General features: G+C 40.1%; 1 protein-coding gene across 12 annotated transcripts in view; it reads right to left on the bottom strand.

Annotated features, from left to right (window-relative positions):
* vav2 (vav 2 guanine nucleotide exchange factor) overlaps positions 1–27,805 on the bottom strand; it is a 256,224-nt gene that overhangs the window by 168,852 nt on the left and 59,567 nt on the right. For all 12 annotated transcript variants that reach the window (XM_051938884.1, XM_051938886.1, XM_051938891.1 and 9 more), the window contains exon 2: positions 13,171–13,287. In XM_051938884.1, the coding sequence (XP_051794844.1) occupies positions 13,171–13,287 (117 nt within the window). The remainder of the gene's footprint in view (positions 1–13,170; positions 13,288–27,805) is intronic.

Genomic DNA, 27,805 nt, shown 5'->3' with positions numbered 1-27,805 from the left:
CTCCAAGTTGCTATTATAAGTGAGCCCTATTGCTATAATCTGTGATTTAAAAATAGATATATGGAATTGATATTATTTTATTACTGTTATGAGTATTAACATAATTCAGAAAAAGAAATTGTGTCAAAATCTCTGCCTATAACTTTAAACAGACGGCCTGTTGTTTTGCTGAAATGTGATTCTAAAAAGGATCCATGTTTCTTAAAAAGGCTACTCTATATGCATATATCTTAGGTTTGTTGATCAGCTGCTTCCTGCTCCTTTCGGTTTTCTCCATTTTTTATTGCATTATTCAACATCACGATCACACCAGGCACACAATAACCTGTACTTCCTTTAAACTATTTTTTCCTCCTCATTTTCCATCTTCCCAAACACTCACAATGCGGTTAGTATCCCCTTAAGTGGGGGAAGTTTTACCTTCACCCACACATCAGGCAGTCCACCCCAACGGCCACATAAGGCCTGTGCATCATTGCTACCTGCTACGATGCACCTGCAGAGAAATAAATGAATAGAAGCACAGAGGAGGGAATCAGTTTAGTGGCCGCTGCGGGGGGCGTTTATAACACCTGGCAAGCTACCCAACACCGCACAATAAGGTTCCTGGCTGCTGGCTTTTTATCAGCCGTATCGAATTACCATGTGCCAGGCTGAACAGAAGCTTCACCCACAGGTAAAGAAAGAAAAAAAAAAAAAACACAATAACTGGGACCAAGAGGGAGATCAGAGGTGAGAGAATGAAAATGTAGTGGAAAAGCGAAAGTGGTGAAACATCTCGATACAGCGAAAGATGGTTGAAGAAAATGGGTTTAATGGGATCACGGATAAAGTTAAGTGGGGTAGAGTACGTTGCCAATATTAGCCGGTCGCTATCACACTCAAACGTGTTACTACAACTTTCTATAATACACGGCATGGGTAATGAGAGCGCATGTCATCCATTCAGTCTAATTTCCATTTTACAGCCCTCTGATAGGAGGAATCAGAGATCGCTGGCTCCAACAGAGACTTTATGGCCGTGGGTTTCACTATATGTGTGTGTTAAGTGTGTGTGTTTGATTGTCCACCTCTGCCTGTGCCAGTGTGTGTCATCCAGCACTTTGATGCGCTCCTGTTGATGAACTGGACCGTATAAAAACCAATGACAAATTTAATGGCTTCCATAGACGGTGCTGTCGATGTTCCAATTGAGTGAAGTGGTTAGTTCCACTTCTGCAGACATGCATATCTGACACAGTCTCTCTCTCTCTCTTTTTTTTTTGTCAGAACAAGCGATAATCCTGCATTTATGTGCTTGACTGAGCCTGTTGTTCAGACATAGAAAAAGGTCGTGGAGTCTTTGTGTGATCATAATAATACCATCTAGGATTTGATTTTTGTTGTCATTCTGAGTGCTTTTTGTTTTGCTGAGCTGCACTTTAAGTCCTGCAGGTTTGTGGGTATAAATTTGCTGCTGGTTTTAAAACTATGCTGATCCCTGAAGGGAGCATTTACACTTTGGTCCGCAGAGGTTAAAAGTCACTGCAACTTTCCTGGAGCTTATTGTCCAAGGGCACTTCAGCAAAGTTGACATCTGCATTAGACCTAAACCCAAGCTTTGTCACTATTCAATATCTGGCAAACAGCATCCATGACATTCAAATGAACAGAAACCTGCAGAACAGACAATACACCATCACATCCTTACAACATTATTTTGCCATTCAGTTCATCCTTTCTATCCAATTATGTGCAGACAATCATGTCCATAAATACCGTCAACTTTATAATACAGTGAAAGAAAGGGTTTTCCTGCATTGAAGAATTTCTGGAGCCCTGCCAAAGAGGTTTTAGCCAACAGCAAAAGAAATTCACTAGTGCCAAAACCCTAAGAAGTGGGAATAAATATAGCCATCCAAATCCCCTCTGAATGTGCTAAATGGCAATTTATCAAACAACCACTGAACAAAACAGAATACAATGCCTGTGGTCAACTCCCCTTTAAGGTACAGCTGCTATATTATACACATGAGGCCGGATTAGCAAGCTAAGCGACATTGCTTGAACTAGGCTTGTGAAGCCAAAGCTAATGGAGTCTCAGCTGTACTTGCCTATTGTGGTGCATAGTTGCCCCTAAAAGCCCATTCAGAGCCAGGAAACACCCTAAAGAGCACAGAGCCAGACGTGTTTATAGGTCTTGTATAGCATGTAGCTGGAACACAACCTCGAAGACTTACAAAATGATTCATTTTAACTTCCGAAATATTGAAATCGGAGCATTACACTCATGTTCCCATAGCTGAGATTTGACTGTGATAGAATCCAATCCAAACCCGCAATGACTGGCTTTCTGTCAGCGAACACATGGTCCATTAACACTGGTAGGGTGCAATTAACTGGCAGAGCTTTTCTTTTCTTTCTGTGCCTACTCAGCATCTCCTCTTACCAACTAATACCAACATTGACAGCAGCAGTGCACTAAACATCTAAAATATCAACACAGTATTCTGATTTAATTTGGAGAGCGGTAATTTTACGTGACAAACTCTGCCATTTGGTAACTCTCATGATTTAATCATGGTTTTTTGAAAAGCAGCTTATGATCCCAGTAAAGCTACCTTGACATTGTGTGCTTTTTGTGCCAGATATCTCCCAAAATAATACGTTGCTGAGCCTCCGCTTTCAGCATGATAATGGAGGTTTGGGAAATTATCAGCAATTTGAGCGTAAATAGGACGTTATTACATAATCCAAAGTGTGTACTGAAATGCGCATTCAAATTTGTGCAGAGTAAGTGTGATTTATGAGCTTAATGGGTTTGCCTTTCAGCTCCATATGTGAGTAATCCCTGTGCAATGGAAAAAGAGAAAGAATGATTGAGGACGTACTCCCCTTTTGGTGATTTTCTTCTTTTTTTCATGCCAGTGATTCCTCAGAGAATGTACCTGTCCATCACGGATGCGCCTGTGGGGGCTCGGAGGGAGGAATTAAAGGAGGAGAAATAATGAGAGCTCACAGAGGCTGCAAGGAATTCAGAGATTCTTACCATGTGGGGGGTTTTCCCCTATTTATCCCTTGACTTTAGTTGTGCAGCGCTGCAAAGACGCCACCCTAACAACAGGGACACACCCTCCAGTGACCAATGACTCGCAATTCCAAAAGCGAGGGAGGCTTGTGATCGCACCACAGCAGCCCTTTTGGGTTCTGCACAACAGCGAGCCGAGAAACTTCAAAGAGCCACGCTGAGCATTGAGCTTGGCCCAAATTGCATCGTCTGTCTGTCAGTTTCTCTAGCAGCACATAGCAACAGCCCCTGCTACCCAAAACAAAAGAGGCCAATTATTTGCACAATACGATTCAAACCGCACCCAGCTTTTAAAAGTTCAATAATTTTTCTATAGCTCATCACTTTTCACATTTTATTCTCTCTCTCTTTCTGTTTTTGGATTTAAATGGCGCTGTTGTTCAATGCTGTCAGAAGAAAAAATGGTTGCAAAATTCAATGGAGGGGAGAAAAAGAAATGGAGACAAAGCACAAGTGTAATGCTTTCTCTGATGTAGGAGGTGGCAGCTTCCTCAGTTTCCCCCTGAACAGTCTGTTGATTTTTATGTCAGATAATTCTGACTTAAGAGTCTCATAAAACAAGATCGCATATCATAATCTCACTATTATGACACATTTACCTTGTAATTGTAAATATAAGGCAGGTATTCTCCAAAGCTATCACGGTCTAAGATAGTAGTATAAAAAAAAAATCAAACACAGAGCTCTAGGACAGTTTTCTCAAAATTACTAAATGTTGGGTCATCTTTGGTTATTTCTAAACTCAAAATTACAAGAAGATGTCTCTACTTCTTTTCTCCATTTCAACTGTAATGTGCTTCTTCAGAACGAGACTTCTTCATGTAACAAAATATACAGACAGCAGAGCTAGAAGCAGCTGGAGGCAATCCAGATGGCGCAAAGATTTCAGTCAAATTACACACACTCATCCATCACGCAAACCTGACTACAAAGTGCACAAGTTGGGCATCATCATTGCTCCATCCCACCTCATTTCTATTGTTTCTTAAAGTGTGAACTCAAGCATTTCACTGCCTTACCACAGGCCTTCAAACCGTCTGCATCCCTGAGCTGTATCCCGGACAACAGCCTATTGCTCAGCAACCACCTGTTTCCACGGGCATCGCGGTAATGAGCTGTAGGAATAATGAGGTTGCGAGTGAGGAGCATGGGAGAGAGAGATGGAAGGGGGTCTAAACACAGGAAGGGGGAGGAAGTTCCCATTTATAATTCATGTCAGGAGAAATATCATCAGCACTGTGGCATTTGGAATGAATTATTGATTGTGTCTTGCAAGCTTTATGTAAAAACTTGCACTTGCAGGGTCCTGATGGACAGTCAGTGAAGTAAGAGGGCACAGGGATGGAGGAAACAGCCAAAAAAATGTCTGCAGAGGCACAAGAGGGTTATGGAGATAAATTTGCTCTTTGGGGAGCAGCGGCTGAAGACTTGGATCAAGGCATGTGCTGTTGGAGGAACAGAACTTAGATTGTTCATGTAAGTGAAACATAGCAACACCGAAATGTAAGAAAGTCTTTGAATGTTAGTAGCAGTGGTCTTTATTTCTAGTGATGAAATGTTGTGGGAAATGTCCCGTCTTTTTGCTTCAAAGCCATCAGTATTCATTGTGTGCTGGTAGCGAACCAACACCAATTCTCTAAATAATATACACAAATACTGCAGATTAGCTGTAGTACCTGGTTGCACCACCAGGTGAAGCATTTTACTATTTAATATTGTGGCTACCTGAGGAGATTGTTCCTAGGACTACATGCATTGTTGTGTCATGCTAGTAAAGGTGCACCGTGGCAAAGTGTTGTGTGACCCCTAATGACCTCCAGTCACACGGCATTCTGTAGATGAACTGTATTACCTGGTTGCATCATCAGGTGAAGCGTTTTGCCATTTAAAACTGTGGCTACCCACGGAGGCCGTTGCTAGAACGACAGGCAGTTTCATGTTGCGCTAGTAAAGGTGCACTATGACAAAGTTTAACAAAGCTTAATGTCCTCCAGCCACACAGCATACTATAGATTGGCTGTAGTACCTTTTTGCATCACCGGGTAAAGGTTTTACTGTTTAATACTGTAGCTACCCGAGGAGGCTGTTTCTAGTACTACACGCATTTCTGTGCTGTGCTAGTAAAGGTGCACCAGGACAAAGTGTTCTTTGACAGTTTATGACCACCAGCCACAATGCAGTCTTTAAAGATTACATCGTATATCTGTTGACTGCAACAGTAACAGCACAGGATAGGTGCCCATTGTGCTTAATTTGAGTCACTAAATAATCAACTACTGTTTGATAATGCTGCATATTATCAAGAAAATTTCTGTCCCGGGTGTCTGCCACAAACTGTACTCTCACTTAAGAACAACTGTGTGATAGCAGACCTAAACAAATGATCGGGCTTCGGTTCATGCCAACACTGATTACTAAAACAATGCCTTGATCAGCCTTGATCCGATCTTTGACATTATCTAAGGACATCCCTATGGGAATCTTCAAAGTAAAGTGGTACGCAAAGTGAAGTGCAAGTACCTCTGAAATGTGCCTACATACAACAATTAGGTTAATATTAGTGCATACTGATAAACATTGAACTACTAGATTAGACAGAAATGCAACAAAATCATTTGATGTAAAACATATTGAGACCATAGAACCTTCGGGTGTTCTATATAGTGTCAACTAGCCATGGCTGATTTAAAACAAAGAAACAGCAAGTTTTCCACCTTCGATACTCATTCCAGCACCATCATATTCAAATTAAAGTGTGACACCCACTAACAGTTCTAAACCTTTTCTGCAATAAATCTCAAAGCACTTACCCTCTCCACAAGGGCGACGTAGCAGAGAACCATAGCTTTAAAAAAAAAATCCAGTAAAGGACCGCTGCTGAGGACGTTGCTGCTAATGGAAGGAGCCACATTCACCTGAGAGGGTGACCCTTAAACCTTCCTCCATCACTCACTGCCCTCTCTCCAAGCCTGAGCCTGACAGTCACTGATCACTAGCTTGTCTGCAGTTCTATGAATCAATACCAACAATAACGCAAAATACATGTTGCCCTCCACAGTGAATGGCCATCGGTGCCTCAACTAAGTTTTGTTTTGCCAGCTCCTTCAAGGACTAGAACACATACAGCACCACTCACTTGCCAAATTATGGCACTTCTTAATAGCTTAACTTTTGTTAAATTAACAATATACTACATGCATTCCTGTGCAAGCCTGTCAATATATGGAAAACCAACAAAAAGACACTGAAGAATTCAAGGGTTGGGTGTATTTTGCATGTTTTACAGTGTTCCTAGTGACAAGGCCATATTGAGGGTGTGCAACTGAGGTTAAGACATACTTCAGTAAATAGCATTCAGGCAGACGGGCTAACAGTGGCTGAGGCACGTTCCAGATGTTAGTAGCACTGGGCGTGGATGCTATGCAACTAGCTATTTTCAGCCACAGAGCAAAGAAAGGAAATGAAAGGAGCAGAGTTCAGTGTGCACGGAATTCAGGGCAGCAGAGAGGGTAATCAAACACCGCCGACCAATGGCAATCACGCCATACCGACACAATAGCGGCTTTCCTGCTGCTGGCTTAGTCTTATCACAACACACTCACAGCGAGAGTGCTGTGAGATGAATGAGTGGGGAGAGGAGGACAGTGAGGAAGGGGAAGAGATGGATGGGGGAAGCGAAAGGAAAGGAAAAGTAGTTGAAAAGAGACCAGTTGCTACAAATTAAATCAGGGAACTGGTGTGTGCTTGTGCTGAGTTGCCTTCACGTTATTGCTTTACATCTGTTCGAAGGTGTGTTTTATGTACTTGACTTTAGACTGATTATGGGCTTAAACTCGGACCAATAATGATGAGACATGCCATTTGACTAGTCAAAATAACACAGATATCTGTATTTTTGCTTTTCATCAATCCAAATAATAGGTGCAGATATCTCAAATGTCATTATGACTAGTCCACATTGTTGTATAAGACTGCTCATGTGAGGCTTCTCATTGGATATTGGTCCGGCAAACCATTTGAACAGAATTAGCAGAAGTAATGGTGGTTCCTGTGGTGGACAAGGATCATTAGAAAATGCCAAGAAATAGAGAGAGCTCATTAGAAGGGAGTTTGTGGAGAACGAGGGCTTGTTTCATTAGAGACTTCTGGTCGAAATTTACTGAAACTTCGACCTCAGGCTGCTCTGACACTGCAGTAAAATGGCTTGCCAAATGTGAGTTTGTAGTTGTTGTACCGAAGTGTGGTTGAAAAACCTCAGTCTCCTACTTGTTGTAGTGTCTGCTGTAATTAGAGATATCTGCAACATCTTTTTGACTAATCAAACAAATTCAAAATAGCTAAAATCATATTTTGACTTGGTAGAATCTTAGTTTCAAATCTCTATACCTTCTTTTCTGACTGGTTCAATTTAAGATACCTAGAAGGGACAACATAGATATCTTGAATTGTGGAGAATGAAATTTAGCCTCAATTAGAATGACAATCAATCAGAATTAAAATAAATATCTGAAAATGGAAATGCAGTCAGTCATAATTCAGCTGCAAAAGTTTGCAAGGGGACATTGCAGTTGCAGTAGTAGATATCTACAATGAGGAATCCCAAACACATTGATGGTAAAAGTGACGTTATTTCCCCAAGGATTTGGACTTTGTAAACAAGAACTGAATTATCTGCAATACATATCCAGTCTAGCTCTAGTCTCAAAGATTTAGCCATGCACGTCTAAGTACACACGGCCGGTACAGTGAAACTATGAATGGCTCATTGATCTGAGATCTTCTTATAAAATGGCCTATTTCTTTCAAAGAATTTGCAGATATTCTTATCCAGCACAAACTATCGCTTCATTTTTTCAGTTCTAAGGACAAAAGTTCAACTGTGAAGTGAAGAAGTTTCTAAGTGCATGTGCTAATCATTACTGCAAGTTCCCTGGAACATTTGCCCACTGTCTACTAAATTACCTCTGCCAAGTGATAGCTTTTTCATATAAACAAAGACCTCACACTGAGCACCAATTTCCATTCAAATGCAGGCGACGAATAAAATCCATTCACCTTGACACTGTACTATCAAGTCGATGAGCATCACACTGATGGCTACAACACTTCAGCAGTCAGTCAGTCATGACTCCAAGGCTGTTTGGATGAGCTGGAAATTGATGCAAGCCACTCTGTCTGCATTTCAAACAAATGACGCTATTCCCTTTAATGAAGACGGCAAATCTGTCAGAAAGTCTCCTTCCTTCACTGCTCTCCAGTCACAGACGGAAAATTACCAAACTGTTGATAGATGGTTAACAGGTGCAGGCTAATTATGCTAATCATGGCAACAGCCAAATAAACTGATTGCCATGTTCATTTAAATGACAGCAATGTTCCTTTGGTGGCTAATTAAAATAGGTTGGGAGAAAGGAAACGAGGCGGCTGGGTTCGGATAGAGGGAGGTGTTTAAATAAAAGCGTTCTCTGGGGTCGACTGTAATAAGCTGTATTTCATTGGTTTAATGATGTCATAATGAATTTCTAATGATGGGGGATGGGTTTGGGTGTGAAGAAGAGAAGGGCAATGACATGCACATGAAACCACACACTTAGTTTACTCCAGCAACAGAAAACAGAAGGAGGGAGTTAAGGCTAAAGCAGTATGTGGTATAGTGTGTTTCTAGATAAAATGAGTTAAGTAGAGAAAATAAAATTCAGTGGAGGGCATCGACTAGGTTATGTGCTCCATGTGTTTCAATACCAGCCCTACTGAAAAGGCTATGGGGGAGGTTTGGAAGGTGGAATTACTTTTTATCAGCATCGAGCCCTGTTGGCCCAGCTCTACCTTTGCTTGCGACCTGGGAAAAGGCATCATTAGAGGGAGAGATGGCGGCCAGGGGAGATGAACTCTCGGTCCCCTGGTAGCCAATGTAGAGGTATGAAAGGTAGATAGGGGCTGATTAATGTTTACAGAAGCAGCTGCTATTAAAAAAAAAAAAAACACTCCATTTCTTCTCTTGCTACAACTTCTCTGTTTCAATTCATGTCTTATCTCAAACTTCTCTCTAATTCATCAGGCTGCATTCTTGCAAAACCCCATTTGTTTTCAGAATACACAGTAGGACCACCAGGAAGACACCGAGGATTGCACCAATTTACACATTTTATTTTGCAGTTAAATTTTTGAGGAAGCAACGCTGACTTTGCAACCATGTCGTCTGGTTTTCTGACTTAATCTTATAATGTGAACACACTGGATGCAACCATTGCTTTTCCAAATAAAAATTGTTTCAACCACCCATCTGGCAACACGGTCTCCAGAAAACTTGGTATTCCAATCACATTTCGATCACAATGCAGGAAACGAAAACCTTTGGGTGCACTGAGGCAAAAAACTGTCAGCTGGCAGGCCTTTGGAGGGACAGCTCATACAGGTAGCATTCAACCCGACTGTAGTCAATGACTGCCTCACTATCGATCACTGAGAATCCCCACAGAAATATCAAGGATTTTACACCTCACACGCAGAAGTTAGTTGGTAAGCAAATAAATGCACGAATAAATAAAGTAAAAATTAAATTTCGATTGCAGAAATAAGTATTTTCTATCTTTAAAGGCCTGAAACATGCTTGTGAGCACCACCTTTGTCTGTGCCAGATTACGATGATGCCTCCTCCCATTGCTTACAGTCTACTGAGGTTTATTACAAATGATAAATCCCTTACTGACCTTTGCATATTATCTGAAGGAGTAAGCCTTGTCCGCTCGTGGACTCAATCACTGGCTTGTTTGTATTTAAAGGCTATTCTTGGTGTATTTCCTTCACGTCTACAGATCTACATCAGCCTGATAAGAACAGGGAACTATTGTCTTTGCTTCTAAGATTGCTATCTGTGCCCAGATCCTGGACTGAATTGAGGGGAAATGGTCATTTAAGTACGCTGCTCCCTTTGCTTGAAATCAGCTGCAAAACTGCCAGAATCTGAAACACTTTATGGAACTACTTATGCAAACACATTTCGATGTTATGACTGACTCACATTGGCCCTGCTGGATCGTCATCATTGATCACTTGCGGGATTTTGTGACACTGTAATGAAGACTGATTCTTTCTGTACACCTTATTTAAACAGTTTCATGCCTGTAATCTTTAAATTTGTGCTGTTGCCTTTCGGGGCCTGGACAGCCTTACAAAAGTGATTCATAATCTCAGTTCAAAGAACATCCATCAAGATCTAAAGCAGGTAGATTATAAAATTTAAAGTTTCATTACTGGATTTATTTCAGCTGTTGTACATACAGACAAAAGTTGATTAAATGTACCATGAGGGTATTTAATAAAAAATCTGCAAATGTGCCACAAATTGGCTTCACTTTGCAGCCAAATTTATTCTGTTACCAATCATATTGTTTTTCTTTTTCACGTAATCTGAAAAGAGGCGCAATAAAGGAACAATATGGAAAGAGGAGATGCATGATACCGTACTATGATATATATGACAGAAGTTATAATTCCCATTGTTTGCAATCGGATGCGCGCACAAAGACACTTTTGTGTTAAGGTAACAAAAGAGGAAACGGCACATCCAGTGATGAAAAAAAAAAAAGAAGAGGACTGAAGAGGCTAACTGCAGGAATAAAACAGCTCCCTTTATCTTCCATTTATGAGGCATTCTCACTATTTAAATGTATGCCACATTAGTAGGGATCTGCTCAGTTCAATATATTATAATGTGATGTTTGGCCTTAATGGAAAATCAATGGAGAGACAAGCCCGCCACCACTGAGACCATACAAAAGCAATTTCTAAATTGACATATGGAGGGCCTTTGTGATTGATTCTGACTGCTGTTGGATTTTAATACCGTTTGCTGCGAGCTCATTGACTCTCAGACATCGTCTTGTGGTTTATCTGCAAACTGCCAAATGAGTCCTTGTCTCCTTTTTCTTCTCTCATCTTTTCTCTCTCCTTTCTTTTCCCCGAGCCTTCTGCACAGCTCATGGCAGGGAGAGTGGATGTGTTGCATTAGATTAGATATGCTAGATAAATGAGCAGATGAGGTTTCCACAAATATGTCCTCATTGTAATCAATCACAGGAGATATAATACAGTTCATTCATATCTCACCTCTGCACGGTAATCTCTGCGCTTTAGCACAAATACTACATGTTCAATCAACTCAAAAGCCACAGTATTAATATTCCCACCACAGAGGCCTCTGACACAATGGCATCAGCTGTCATCATCAATTTAATGACATCACACTATCGCTGTCACTTGTTTTAACAGCCTGCTAGCCTAGGAAGAAGCTCCTCTGTCTGTAGCTACACACAGGGCAGGCAAAGGGATTAAAATGCCAGAACAAACAATTCATTTTCAGAAGCGGAAGCCAGCAGGGGTATGTCGATCATGGATTACCTGCCAATCCCTTCCCCTGCATCTAACAACTAGCTCCTTTTTCCAGACACACGGGGAAGAAAAGATGCAACAAGCATGAGACCTCTATTTAGTGAGATGCTGCAAACACCCAATGTGTTTTTTCATATACTGGCCACCTAAAATTATGTATCCGACATGTAAAACGACAAACCTGGAACAACACCGATCAGCCGCAACATTAGAAACACTGATGGGTAGCTACATGTTAATGTAACTTTGACACATACCACCCACCTTGCAGAAAGAGTCCACCCTCCAACACCAGTGGATTCCCCAAGCAGCACAATGCCACACAAAGTACCACACAGCAAAAACCACTCAGGAACAGCTTGAGGAACACAACCAAGAGCCCCAAGTGTGGAGCCAGCCTCCAAAACTCCCCAGATGTCAATTCAATCAAGTATCTACAGTATGCAGCAGAACAAGACCAATCCAAGTTGACATTTGGATATCAAACACCACAAGACACCCCCAAAGGTCCTGTGTCTAAGCTCCAGTACATTAGAGCTGTTTTGATGGCACAAAGAGGACCTCCACCATATTACTCATGTGGTTTTCATCTTGTGCCTGATTGATACGAACCAAAGACCTATTTCTATCCATTCATCCATGTTCCACCACCTATCCAGAATACGAGCTGACAAACGCAGCCAGATGTGCTTCTCCTCAGATACGTCTACCAGCTGGTGGGTGTCCCGAGGCAATCCAGGCCACCTGTCCTGGGTATCCCTCCTGAAAATCGTCCACCTGGACTATGTAATGCCTCCTGAATTTTCAGGGTCAATGTCAGGATAGTCCAACTGGTAGGAGATGTGCCCAGAATGTCTTTGAAGAGAGACATCCTTGAGGAATCCTGATGAGATGTTGAACTACCTAACATGGTTCTTTTCAATGTAAAAAAAAAAAAAAAAGAAACACCTGATGTTTGGACTTCACATACAAACTTAGCAGCTCCTCCTCCAATGAAAGCTTCCATTGTGATCCACTCAGACTCCATGTCTCTAATCTTCTTCAAGATAAAGTTTAGGAAAGACCTTTGCGGTTAGTGGCCTGTTTAATAAATACAAAAAATCCCCTTGAATATCCCATAAAAACTCTCCATAAAGTTCATACGATGTGCAAGTTCATGAGTCAGCCACCTTTACTGCTGAGCCAACACACACATCCACACTGTACTGTACTGTAGCTGCACTCAGGAAGGAGGGTTGAATTTAATTCTACTCAGTCAATGACACGAGAAGAGATTGCTGACCCTGAAGTGTTACAGCACATGCTCATCGGTGCTCTCAGCTCCACACTGACAGGTAATGCAACTGACAGATTAGACTTTGAACTACCTTTAACCTCATGTAAAGCACACGGGCATGCTGTGTTGTACTGTAGATGCACCCACACAAGCCTGAGCTCTTCCATATGCACCGTAATGAGGGCAAAACGCTATATTTCATGTCAAAGTTCAGAGTACTTTAACTGCAAAAAGACAGCCTGTCTATCAAGATCCTATCATAAAAAAATATCACATGCCACCTCTGCCAAAGCTCTGAATGATGTTACCAGGAATACAAGCAGCATCATGTCTCCAATGCAGACAGACTGTAGCCTGTGGGGAAGCACCATTTTTCAGTGCTGGTTGGACACTCAAAAAGCAGAACATCCATCCATATATATGAAGTTTAACATACCTTGCCGAAGTCTCTGACGTCAAAAAGGTCGAAAGGGTCGAACAGTTCACTGTTGCGCAGTCCAAACTTGTCGTGGCACACCTTGAGAAATGTCCGGATGTTCTTCAAACACAGGAACTACAGAAGAGAAGAAGAAAAAAGGCAAAACAACATTAATAGAGGCTCAAATTGTGTCTTGCTTAGGTAATTCGAGCTACAGAGAACAGCCAACATCTTTATCAATATTGCATGATGAAAAAAGAAGAACATTTGCTTTCAGAAAGATGTTCCGCCAGTCTGTTCAATATCCCCTGTCAATGCCAAAGCATTCTTGTAAATATTTGATTTCCTGGTTGATGATGGCCAAGTTCCCGAGTTCTTTCCTTCCTGGTGTACAAGTGATAATTCAGAAGCAGAACGTTAAAAGGATGACTGCTGCTCCTGAGGCTGATGGGTTAGGGTTAGATCCTGCTAAAAAAAAAAAAAACACTGAGAAGTTTGACTATCAACAGTAGAAACCAGATGAGGTGTCCTCAGAGAAGCGCACCACCAAAGATCTGCTGCCCCGAGGCTCAGGAGGTCTGCTGGCCTCAGACACAGACATCATGCTGTGAGGCCACATATCTGTCAAATAACAACCATGAAAATGCCTTTGAAAACAAAATGAAGCTCTAATATTCGGGGAAGGCTTACAGATATCAAGGAAAAGAACCAAAAGGATTGCATCAGGGTATTTAGAGGTACAGTGTAAAAAAATAAAATGAAAAATGAATTTAAAAAACCCTGAGGCAGCGAGGGTGCCAGAAAAATCTGCTATAAAACAGTGGACTACTGTAATATTCAACAACTCATCCAAAGAATAATGCTACATATCTGTTAAAAAAAGGGACATTTTTAGCTGATTTAGACACAGTAAAGTGCTGCCATTTTTGGTCTATTGTAAAACAACTAATGACCTTTTGTAAAAAAAAAAAAAAAAAATACAGTTTTGACATCATGTGAATGTAGATGTACATGTGTGTGTAGATTAATATTTTTTGTGAATTTAAATGATGTCATTCATAATTTAACATAAAAGATACAATCTAAACAACAGTTTTCATAATTGTTTACCTTTTCAGTCCCTAATATATTTTCTTTTTATGTTAATGACAAACATCTAAAAAATAACATTTTTCTGCCCATTTAAATAGTAAAAATGCAAGTTTTTGATATCTACATTTTTACAGTTTGAGCATTTTTGTATTTTTTTTTCTGTGATTTTACGAGTTCTTATCTGTAGATCAACAAAATATAGAACACATGAAAAACTGCAGGAAGTTGTTGAAATAATTTGCCAAATACTGTTTAAGCTGTGAGGATAGAATGACACTAAAATAAGATGCTTTCAAGCAGTGATGTAAGATGACAAATCAGCCATTTCTTCAGCACTAGAACTAAAAACTGTGCAGCGCTGCACATGTATTTATCACCCTTTGTGACAAATCCCTTTATTTGCCATTCACAGTTAAAACAAATATCTCTAAAGTATATTGTTTGAGGCAGCTCCAGAGAATCTATAAACCACAGCCTGACTGATAAGCCTCATCCAATAAACCAGCCAAAATCAACACACTGCAGTCCAGTATCTGCTTTTTCAACAGCAGCTACAAAAATAAAGCATATGCCAGCTTGAGACTGAAGGCTCATATGGGGGTGATAGTGGACCTCGATATGGAACCTGCAGCAGGAGAAAGGATGCTCATAATAAACTGCATAATACTCTCCTGCCATGAATATTGATGGTCTCGGTTCCTAAAATATGCCGTCACACAGATAAACCTTGAGGGCTGGGGCGCAGACCGATAACTGCAGTATTGAAATATTAATGATAAGCATAACTGCCTCCCACCTCGCTGTGTGTGAAGAACACATTACCTAGCATGCAAATCCAGATGCTGCTCCGATATGCCCTTTCAGTTCCGTGTTTGTGAGCAATATGAACTGATGGCCGTGGAAGAAGAATGTACACAGAGGAGATTCGAGTGAGAGTGCCGATGTAGAACAAAACGCCTGATTGCTTTTATTCTGCCGGAAGCGTTGACAACATGCTTGTTCCTCGTAATGGCTGGTGCTTAAAACTGCACTGAAATAAATTACTGTAAAAATACAGCTAAATTCTAACTATAATGAACTGTTTTGTTTTTGTATAGTTTTTAAAATATGGTTAAAAAAAAAAAAAAACCATGGCACTTTTTGGAGGCAAAGACCAAAATGAATATTAATGGAAGTATATATTTGATAGGCTACAAGTTGTCATACATTGCTGCCTTTGAATAAATGTTCCCAATCCTTCACCTTTATTATTTTAGGCAGTTGAAGTGATATATGCATTTTTAAATGAATAAAAAATAAATTACATTGGCAATGTTATACAAATACACTAAAGTGTTGGAAAGTCTAGTTTGAGTATTAAACAAGTAACCTCATATTGTACTGCACTGCAAAAAATGAAACTCGTAAAAACTTTAACAGTTTTCACTTAGATTTATTTTGCAAATTTTCCATGTTTTGTTAAATTTAAGACAATATCTAGTAAAATTCCAGAATCCTTTTTTTAATCTAAAAAGCCCTGAACTGTAAAATAACGTTAACGTCAAAAAATTAAAAATTGTACTTTTGCAACACTTGATTGTGATTTTTTTACCGCGTTTAAATCAGCAAAAATAACCATTTTCATACATATTTAGCAATTGCTATCTAACTATCTGTTACTGTACAGATGCTCTTTATTCTGTTAAATATCTAGTAAAATCACAGGAAACAAAATTATTTACATATTGACCATAAAAAATAAAAAAACAGGCAAAATTTGCAAATATTTCCAAAATCAGTATTTTTAAAAATCAGACTTTTTTTCATATGTGTTACTGTAAAATTAAACTATTTAATTGTATCTAAATCAGCTAAAAGATATAATTACTGTACAGAGATTGCTATTATTTTCACAAATTTTACAGTATTTGAATTTCACAAATGTTTGCAGCTTTTTTTTTCTCCAGTATTTTTCTGGCAAATTGCTGCCAGATTGTTTACATTTTTTAATAGATATTTTTGCTTGTTTATAGATCTCCATAGTCACTTACACAATCATTTACTAAACTGCCACTGTAGCACTGTAATAAGTCAGCAAAATACTGGCAGCTACTGTAAATAACTGAACAAAATACGATAGTGAAACTGGAAAAATACCACGAAGCTGCCAGAACTGAAATTTGTGACAGGGTAGTGAAACAATCAACAGCTTAACAAGTCATTCTTTAAAGATCATTAATGCTAAGTGTGCCTTCAAGGCAGCAACAGCAGCACCAGTGGGTTATTCAGGTACAGAATTATACTGCAAAGTGCCTCCATTCACCAGGCATTGAAAAATGTCCATTGTTCTCATTCAAACCTTTGCCATAGTGTTGCTACAATTGACGATGAGAGAAATCATCCACATCAGCCTCCTGCGCTAATTAGCTTCCACGCATTGGACACACACGGCAATATCGACTCATTGTGAACGCTTGGCTAATTTTTCAGATAAGAGCTTCATCTGATATGTTTTCCTGGTAATTTATGATATTTCGGTCGGCCTCCGCGGGCCACACCTGAGAGCCCTGCTGACTCATTCTCATTCATGTGTGCACATCTGCTCAGTCACAGTGTCACAGCTGCGAACCCCATAAGAGAGCCCCGGCAGCTAGTGGAAAGCGACGCCATTGGTCGGCCAGCCAAAGTGACATTTGCAGTTCAGTGGCGAAGGTTATCGTGTCTGCAGATCCACACGTGCTGCAGGAGGGAGAGGAAAAAAAAAAAAAAAAGCTTATTTTCTCAGCTTTCCCTGATATGAAAAGGTAACATTTGCTGGAGTGGTTTGGAGACGAGAGGAGCTCTGTTGATGTGGATCAGCAGAGCAAAGATGTGTCTGACATTCTAATGTATGCTCGCCGATAAGAGAGCCAGGAGAGGGGTGGGGAGGATTGCTATGATCTGAGTAATAAAGGGAAAAAAACTGTATTTCTTGTAGAGAGGGGAGTGTTAATGCACCTGGGAATAAACCGAACAGAGTCATCTCCTTAGGCTCGAGCTGCCCTCTGCACAATCAATCTGGAATGACCTCACTGCTGTCTGCAACACATTCATGGCCAGACAGAAAAATCTCTCAATTTCCCAGTCTTACAATAGCAAGGGGAAAAAAGGACTAGACTGATAACAATGCTGAATTTAAAGGTTAAGTATTTTTCATATACACAATTAAAGCAGTTACTTACAGTAGCAGTTCAATAAAAGATCACTTTATAGACAGAAATTCAATCAAAGCATAGTTTATTGTGTTGTTGCAGGACATTTCTTAACCTTTTATTAAGTCAGAAACTGCAAAAGCTTAAAGAAAAATAAGATATTCAGCTGCCGTTCCATCAGGAAAATGAACCAAATTGAGATATTTCATCAAAATCACTCAAGCCAAAGTTTCTTATTTTACAAAAATCATTAAAAATAGTTAATTTGTAGGAACTATATTGTGTTTAAAAAAAAAAAGAAAAAAAAGAATTCTGCATCACAACCGTGAAGCCATATTCAGCTAGGACCAACAGTCATGTGACATAAAAATCTAGGAATATTGTCAGCTGAACTGCAGGCAGTGTCCACACAGAGCAGATAGGAAACAAGTATGGAGACAAATAAACATTTCAACACTGAAATACCTGCGCGAAGTACAGACAAGCTTTCTTCCCCAATATTAGTCATCCCTGGAAGCACTTTGAAAAATGTGGATTCTATTTACGGTAATTCAGATTCTGTAAAACAACAGAAATTTCTCTTTTTCTTTTTCATCACATATGGCATTATAATTGTACAAAAATATGTTCTTGAGTTCTCTCTACTTCTAATTATTGTTGTACTGTTTTCATAGAGGTACAGGACTTTATAATATCATGAAAAATACATGCAAAATGAGTAAAAGTGTGACAGAAGCAAAGACAACATCTAGGAACAGCATGAGGTTGAAAGAGTGAACTAAGGTGCCACATACTAGCTGGCAAATTTATCCATTTCAACTGAATGCATTTAATGTCAAAACAACACCCTTTTCATTCTCTGAGACTTCTGTGATGCGCACCTATCATAATTTTCTCACACAGACTAAACAAACGAGTTTAGGGGTGATAATAACCACGAGCTACAGCACTAACTTATCAATTTAACTTTTCATTTACCAGAACGGCAGATTCAATCTTTGCTACAACACTGTTTTAATCTGTTTTATTACCTCCAGAACCGTGTGGTTGCTGTTTCACGCAACAAAAAGAAACTCACCCCCACCTGTGGTTTTATGACTAAAACACTGCAGTAAAAGCCGACTGCCAAAAGAGAACAAACACCTGCATGTTGTCTTTACTTGCTATTATGTTACTGGTTCAGTTTTTGGCCAACTAGGATTTAGCTAAACAATCTTTTCACATGGAAAAATCACCAAGCAGAGACTGAAATACAAAAAAAAAGAAGTATTTTGTGTAAATATCCTCCCACATGGAGCAGAAAAAATGAAAATGTGTGAATAAACAAACAACGTGTGTATATCTGCAAGCACATGAGAGTGTTTATCACTGCACTTTGAGTGTTTGTCCTCTGAAGCTGCATTTGTGTCAACTTACTGCTCTTTGGCTCCAAAAAAAGTGTGCTAAAGTGTTTAGTGTAAAGAACAAGGGCAGGTTTAGGCCTCACTGTAAATACATAAACTAAATCAAGCTTTTTACAAATAATAAAAGGCATTTTTAGGCTGACAGAAGATGAGAAGTAAAGATCGGGGAGAAACAAAACATGAATGAAGAAAAGGGCAGGAGATATAAAAGCAAAAGTCAGACAGAGACAGGTGATCTCAGCTCTAGTGTGGCAGCAGACTTTTCTTTTACAAGAAGATGGCTTGTGTGCTCCACTGGAGCAACAGTTCTGACTCTGACTTCTAAGTTGAGAGTAAATAATTCTTAAAAGAAGCAGACTTGTAGTAAGGCAGGCGGGGAAGAGGAGAGAGTGCAGAGAGAGGGAAGGAAGGAAGCAAGAGGAAGGAGGAGAGAGTCGGGTAACAAAGACCCATCACATCCCTGACAAGCCCTTCTAGCATATCACCACGCTACATCACACAGAGAATAATGTATTATTCCTCTGGGAGGGTGGTCCTTATCTTCACACTCCCTACATGCTCATATCCGAGCAGATACAAATTAGAGCTTCCTCCTGCAACCTGAACAACAGCAAATTAAAGAAAAGGGGGAAAGTTTGGGGATGAATAAGGATGAGAGGCGAGAGAGAGAGAGAGAGAGAGAGAGAGAGAGAGAGAGAGAGAGAGAGAGAGAGAGAGAGAGAGAGAGAGAGAGAGAGAGAGAGAGAGAGAGAGAGAGAGAGAGAGAGAGAGAGAGAGAGAGAGAGAGGAGGGGAAAGTTTTGCTTTTGCCAAAAATCGGAGCTCTTTGGTGTCTGGGAGGAGACGGATTGAGGAGGGGAACGCCATGAGAAACCCATGAGGCAGAAAAAGCAAAACAAAAGCCAAGACATCAGAGGAACTGCTTCCAAAATGGTTTCCGGGATCAATTAGTCGATCACAGATAATGATGTAAATTAAGAATAAAAGAACGAAACGGAGTGCAGTGTGTGTCCTTTCTGTCTGGTGGCAGCTTATGCAACGGCAAATGTACAAAAAACATCAATGATGGCAAACAAAACCACAAAGAAGTTAAAAAAAAACATGTAAAAAGCATGATACGTCCTTTACATGATATAAAAATGAGGGAACAACTGGTTAAGATGGATAGAAGTGCATGAAGAAAGCAAAGGTGGTCTATTATTCTTGTTACATTAGCCACATAAGCCAAGGCATGCTTTCCCAGTAAATTTAGATGTGTTTTCTACACAAGAATGTATTATTCACTACAGAAGCCTTCATCATAGTGACCCGCTGCTGGCTGAACACAGCCACACAAACATCCTGCTATGCATTAACAACAACCAAAATTTAAATAAGACGCCACTGAGATAACAATCATAAAACTACCTGTCTAACAATTCAGTTAAATCATTAACTGCAGAAACATGCATCTAGCACTAGTCCAGGATCAAAGAAATGTTGAAAGCCATTTTTAACCATGCACACTAAGCAAAATTAGCTCAGTTACATAAGCCACATGTATAAAGGAATGCTTTCTCAGTAGATTTGGACCTGTTCTCTACACAAGGACCCATTATACGCTACAGAAGTCTTTGTCATGGTGACCCACTGCTAGCTGAACCAACCTCTCGGCCACACAATCACCAAAAACTACCTTGTGCCGTCAGTCTTTAAAACGAAACACAAGTGAAATGACAACCACAAAATTACTCATTTAACAGTTTAATTAGAAACATGCATCTCACACTGAATGCTGAGAAGTAGTCCAAGACAGAATCACAAGTACAAAGGCGTGGCTTGCAGATAAAGTTTGTACATACAGTATCATGCATTTTGCTCCTGCTCACCTTATTTCCCACGGTTGTGATAATGCTTTCATTATCTTGGGAAATAAGCGTTAGTTTTAATTTAATAACATTTATTAAATCACCACAAAAAGAAAAGAGCATCATTGTTGTCCATTTCAGCGCCATTTTCCCGGGAGATACATAACATCAACGATACAGGTGCTTGGCGCTGGTTTTTGAAGAAGAGAAATAATTAGCAAGTAGAGCAATTAAAGTCAGAGGAGGGGGAGGCAAAGGGAGGGGAGGGGAGGAGGGGAGAGAAAAACGGGGTTTTATAAGCAGCAGACTGATGTGAGTCAGAAAGATGACCAGATACTCAGACAACCAGTCAGAGCAGCAAAGTCAATGAAAGAGACGGATGCCTGTCTGGGAACTGTGACACAGACAAATAGTCATTCAAACACACATAAAGACACACACAAACCCGCACAGACACACAAAACACCCTGGTGTTGTGTGTCTAGGGGCGGTGAATCATTCTGCACCTTCAGAACAACAGGAAGAAAACTCTCAGCAGGTGAGAGAGCAGCAAAAAAGGAGCTGCCAAGACCACAAGAGAAGGCTGGCTGAGCTGTTTCCGACAATCTAAACGCACACATACCTATATAAAGAGGCGCACGCACACACACACACACACATACACACACAAACGTCAGGTACAGGTGATGATGGATCTCGTAAACTCAGTTAATGAAGCCACAGGCGGGGAGGCGAGCGCTTTCTGGTGAGGATAGATTTATGCTTGGCAGTGATCGGCACTCACCCTTCCCAAATAAACCTCATCCAAATGTTTGGCTCTACAGAAAAAAATGTCCATTATGTGAGCGGGGTAATGCCTCATTCAGTCTCCACAGGTTACATCTGTTAACATCCAAGAACAGGAGGGGGAAGCCCTTGGAAAACATCTTAACCTTTCACAAGTCACTCATTTAGCCTGCAGGATGCCAGTACCCTGTAGGATTTTCACAGACGGAAACACTATGAAAAGTTATATTAATAGACACGTGATATGCAGGACGCATTGATAAATTAGCATCACAGTGACTATAACTGAAAGCTTGCGAAGTTGGCTTTCTCATCCTCTCTAAACCATTAAAAATCCAATGCCATCGCAACAGTTTCAGTATATTTGACACCCGCACATTACAGGATTAGAGTTACCCACATGTTCCTTTTTTTATTACTGCCCTTTAAATTTGGGCAAACATCCTTTTAGGTTACTCCAACTAAAAGGATTGATGCTTAATAGGATGTCTCTTTATCAGGACCCCCTCTGGTGAAAATCTACAGCTTTTGACTTGCTAACATGTCTAAATTGTTCATCTTCTAGGCTAGAAAACTCATCATGAGTGAAATACACAGCCAACACAACAGCTAAACATCTCAACTTTGAAACTGCAGTGTACATATGACCGTCTCCAAAACACAGACTCAGACTTCTGGGGTTAAGTAGGTCAGGAAAAAAAACCCTAAATAAAGCATTTTAAATGATTTTCTAAATCGACAGTTTGTCAATCAATAATTGGCTGATCTTTGAAACAAATTAAGTACAGTGGACATATTTCCAAGAGATAGTTAAGCCATGTTTAACCATGGATACTTATATTTGCTGTAAAATTGGTTTGATTACATTAGCCACATCGATATAGGAATGCTTTGACAGTAGACTGAGACATATTTTCTACACAAGAATCCATTAAGCGCTACAGATGTCTCTGTCATGGTGGCCCATTGCTAGCTAAACACCCACAAAGCTCCCAGCCACAACAATCTAAATTTGAACACGACTCAACTGAAATAATATTCATAGAATCCCACATTAAACAATTTGATTGATCAACAATTATGTATTAATAAACACATAACAATTAATAAAGCCAATCCTGTTAACTTGCAGGGTGAGTATTTCCATGTCATTCTTCTTCTTCAGTTTTCTTTATCCACTCACAGTTTCAGTGTGTAACCAACAGCTTAGCAAACTGTTATGTTATATTGCTAGTTGCCTTTGTCAGGGCATGGATACTCAACTTACAGTTTTAAGCGTTGATTTCGCACCCAACAGGTAAAACTAGCAACAAAGTCAGTGGATTAAGCCCTCATTCCTGTCAGTCTGCCAAGATGTAGCTATAGTATTCTATTTAAACTTGCAAATCAATCAATCTGGATATTCTACAAGAGCACAGACTTCCTCAGCTGTGATCTTTGAATTTCCTTATTTGGAATCAATATTGGCTTTGATGAATATTTCACATCAACAAATGGTTCCTCTGAGTTTCAAGCGCTGCAAATGTACAAATTTTGGAAAAAGGAAAGAAACGTTCAAAGATAAAAGTCAGTAATGTAAAGCAATACATCCTGAAATATTTAAATTTTGGAAGTGTAGGCACGCCCAGCTGAGTAAATGTTTGGATGCCATGTGCCAGATGACACCCACAGGGGGACTGCTGAGCTCTGGGGCTCCACTTCCAGGTCACCCAGGTGTTAAAGCCAGCAAGGAGAAAGGCCCCGCTTCTGCAAATTAGACAGGAGGACTCTGCATGAATAATGCATTGCAATAGTATGCAAATGTGTTAATCTTATCCTATTACCCCTAAAAGCCTGGTAAGCAAGCGAGGATTGACCACAGTTGTAAATCTCGTACAACCCTTAGCAGCCGAGGCAGAACTGCTTCGTTAGCGAGATCCACGTGGCTCATGTTAAAATATGGAAGTTAAATAGGCTAAGCACGGTTTTTACTGAGGTTAATCTCCATTACAAAAGAAGATAATTCAAGCCTGAGCATAGACTCTGGTGGGAGAAAGTCGCCACCATTATAGAGCACAACTCCATAATTAAATAAAGTCCACCTTCACCTTTACACTGGCGACTCGTAAAAATGAAAGCATGTAGGGCAAGCCTGAGATCAGAAGCGCACGGCACGAGGAAGAATGCATTAGCTGCACGAGTGTAGCATGCCATCAGTAACATGCTCACCGCATGGACACATATTAGGTCATACGTGAGAATAGAGAAGCAGTGAACCTGAAGCCAACTAAAAAAAGAGACCCCTTCCTGGGAAAGAAAAGCTTTTGTATGAGACCGAGTGAACCAGAATGGTGAAAAGAAAGAGACGCCATATGTCTTCAAGGTATGGTGCTTTATTCTGTCTCATGATGTGGAAACAGCCACAGCTAGGAAGAAAGAGATTGCTCTAAGAAATAATGGTGAGAAAGTGGAAACAGAGCCCGCTTTGCAACTTGTGGTGATGCTGCAAGTAGCACCAAGTAGGAGAATATTTTAACAGTTTATCTTGCATGATTTGAATAATTTCATTGGATTTCAATTAAAAAGTAATACTTAAATGAAGAGTTTATCGTGAATCTATCTCGAACTAAAGAACGTGAATGTGAAAAAGGAGGGCAGGTATGTAAATAATGGTAATGATGAGTCAAGTCACACCAGCGACTTGACTCGAAAGATGAATTTGTTTTAACTTCCAAAACAACAAAGAATTTTTACTTCAAAGTTGCACAGTACACACAAAAAATTGCATATCGTTAAGAAATACATTTTTACATACGACCACAAACTTTGCTGAAAAGCTGTCATATAGTGTTGTGAAGGTTGGCTGTACCACAGCTCCACAAGCTCCAAACAAACAGTATTCTCTACATGCATATCAGAAAATGTATTGTAAATTAGCTGTAGTACCTAATTGGGCCTATTAGTGTTAATCAACTTAGCAACACAATGAAGCGATGGCTTGGTCTGCAGGCAGTTCCTTGTTGGCAGGCAGAGCGCATTAGGAGGCTCTAGCTAGCAACAGGCATCATGACAAGGACTTCTGTGACGCTTAATGACCTCCAGCCAGAACTCAAGTGTTTAAGACAAACTGGAATCAATTAGGACTCCTATATTATTGACAAGTGTCCACCGTGCTCAATTTGTGCTATCAGTTAATCAATAATTGACTGACAATGCTGCTAATCATCATTATATTTCACTCCTTTAGTTAAAAACACAGCTGGTCATCTCAAGAACTTACAGAATCCAGTGGTGACTCTTTAGCATTTTGCCAAGGATTTTCTCAAACAAAAGCATTACTGTCAGAGAATTACATCTCAAGATCTCATTACACCTCAACAAAATCTTGGTTTTGATGCCATCACCATCATCACTGAATGCATGTGTCATGTAAAACTGCTCGAAATGGACTGTGGCAGAAAGGGAAAGCGAAAATGCGAGCTCTTGATTGCTGCAGGAATGAAGGGCAGAACTGAAGCCAGTTAAAGAAAAAAGCGACAAAAAGCATTCACTATTATCATCTTACTTCTACCTGACCTGATTTTTTGTATTTCCGCTGACCTTTAATATGTTCTTTTTTTTTTATTTTCTATCTCTGTGGACCAGAAATAATTCAATAAATCCTTTTGTGTCAGAAGTGGTGAAAGCAACAGATTTTTCTCCTTGTATTTTTCTGTTTGTGCACGAGAGGATTCACTTTTTGCATGACCACCCCCATCTCCATTTGTCCGATAGAGGCAGCTGGTTTTCACAACAGTGTATAATAAATATCATCATCTCCCTGGCCTCCCCAGTGGCCGCCGTGTGTTTTATTCTTTGTTGTTTGACCGCAGACAGAAAGAACATTGTATGGTGTATTGTTTTTGTTTTTTTGTCCTGCGGCTGTTGTTCAAACCGTTTTACATACAAAACCAAAAATCTAACACAGACTGAGAAGCAGAGACGTCTCCAGTCCTCCAACTTCAATCCTCTCTTCATATAAGTACAAATAGTGTTGTATCGAAGCAACAGGCCCTGTTGCTGAGGCTCCGGAGAGGACTGTGTGTTTGAGGCATTTCCAGTCAGGCTTAGCTACAGACTCGAGACTTGATGAATTTGAGAAGGAGGCCCGCTGAGAATCCCAGACACCCACGGATCAATGGCCAGGTAATTTATGACACGAGAGCAGGGAGAAGAAGACTGCATCTATCTTTTTCCCCGGTGAGTTTCCCTCACAACTTAAGACTCATTGCGGTGATTTAGATCCCCCATAAGGTACATTATCCGTCGCTTCTTTCCACAGAAAACAAATGTTCAGGCCGTACACATGAGTTAGGCGTTATTTCGATTAAAAAGACCTGAACTGTACCGAGCGTGGACACATTCATAGCTCATTACATGTCACAGTAATGAGCGGCGCTCACTCGAGGCTCGTGTACACACATGGCCGAAAAGCTAACGAGTATTTGAAATCTGTGTAGATTTACATTTTTTGACAGCAGGAACTACAAGAACGTTAGCACTCACTTAACACTTCAAATTCATCTTACGTGGCCTAATCATAAGGACTGACACTCCTGTGGCTCTAAACCAAACTATGCTTACATGGAAAATCAAAACATAATACAGATGAAGCCTGTGTGTTTACTGCAAGCTGTAATCATGTCACGAAGTCACAGCTACACATGCAAACTTACGTGTGAGTGCGGAACCTTCTGGTAAACTTGAATGTATCTCCATTAAGGCTGTATGGTAATGGAAGGAAAACATCACTGGGATATATTGCTTCTCTGTTACATATTGCAATATGAAAAAGTCCGGGAAATTTCACCAGATGACCTAAATAACTTGCTCTGCTGCACAATGCATCTACGAGAAGCGTAATCTAAATAAAACTGAACTCAAAAAGCTACACTTGTTGAACATCTACATATGAATTGAGACTATTGTTTACTGATGTTTCCTGAATGCCTCACAAGCAAGCCACAATCGATGCTAGCTAGTTAGCTGTGCTCAGAGAAGCCTCTAGTCTCCACTCAGTTACTGATGGGTTTGAAACCCATAATTACTTTCCAAACTGTGAAATAAGGCGTTCTGGTGTCAGATTCACCCAACAAAGGAGGGATTTTATCTACATGGCTGTTTTCTATGACTGGAGCATTTTAAACGTCACAGTTCTATTTATCTGACTTTATTAACCCCAGAGGGAAATGGTTCAATCAGATTTTTCTTATTAGTGTTTCTTTTCTCGCTCATTTCGCTGTTCACATGTGCAGTGCATGCCAACAAACTCCATCTCTTGCACAGAAAGTTTTTCAAAGCAAGTGTGATCCATGAGCCCTTAAATATAAAGATAATGACATTCTATAAGACAGACTTCACTTGTAGATTAGTCATGGAAAATGATAACTGTACAAGTTTTATTTTTGGATCAAGTAGCAAAAAGATGTACGTAACATGATGCATTTGAGTCATTTTTGCACTTATTGCCATCTCAATTTGATTATGAAATAATATAACAGACAGTCCATATGGCAAAATTATAGAAGTAAGGCATGAAAATCCCCCCCTTAGATTTGTTTTTAATATACTGCATATTGAGAGGAAAACGGGTAATGGCAAAAAGGTACTAAGCAGTCCAAATACTTAGTTTGCGGTACATTTTCACTAATCACACTGCTGTATTGTTACTAGAGCTGGAGCAAGTAATAAATAACAACCGTTGTAATAATATTTCTGCCATTTTCAAAGCAAAAGTGCTCAATTCTTATCTGCATTTCTCTGATCAACTGAGTATCCTTGGATGTTAGAATGTTGATTGGGCTAAACAAGCTTTCTAAAGATTGTCACCTTGGATTTGGGAAGAGTGTGACTAGTGAGGGATTAAATAATCAACAGATTGGTTTTAAAAATAATCTTTAGTTGGCAGCCAAAAACGCGACTAGTAGGAAAGGATTAGACCAAAAGCTGAAAGCACCGTTAGTGCCGGATGTTTGTCAGTCTTTTGTTTAAGGAGGCTATCAGGTACACAGGGGGGATGCAGCCCTGTGCTCTTGATGGCTGCGATTATCTCCAAGGTGACTAATGCTATTAACATGGAGAACAGCCTGTTAATTACCCGACTGGCTCTGGGGCCAAGCTTGGCCTGCTTTAATCATCATACAGCCTGGATAAACAATCGCTCAATCATCACACGGCTTTGCAGCGACACACAATACGCCAATCAGCCAATTTACAGATTAAGTGATTGGACGGGTGGATACTGCGAGATACAGTTCACATCCACTCGGTAGTGTAGCGGACAGTGGGGAGCTCTCCACTGAGCGCTCAACTCAAGTCAGTGCAATGTGAAACCACAG

The sequence above is a fragment of the Acanthochromis polyacanthus genome, chromosome 18 (genome assembly GCF_021347895.1).
Source record: "Acanthochromis polyacanthus isolate Apoly-LR-REF ecotype Palm Island chromosome 18, KAUST_Apoly_ChrSc, whole genome shotgun sequence".
NCBI classification, from domain to species: domain Eukaryota; kingdom Metazoa; phylum Chordata; class Actinopteri; family Pomacentridae; genus Acanthochromis; species Acanthochromis polyacanthus.
The sequence above is the reverse complement of the archived record's forward strand: the minus strand, read 5'-3'. Positions and strand labels throughout refer to the sequence as shown.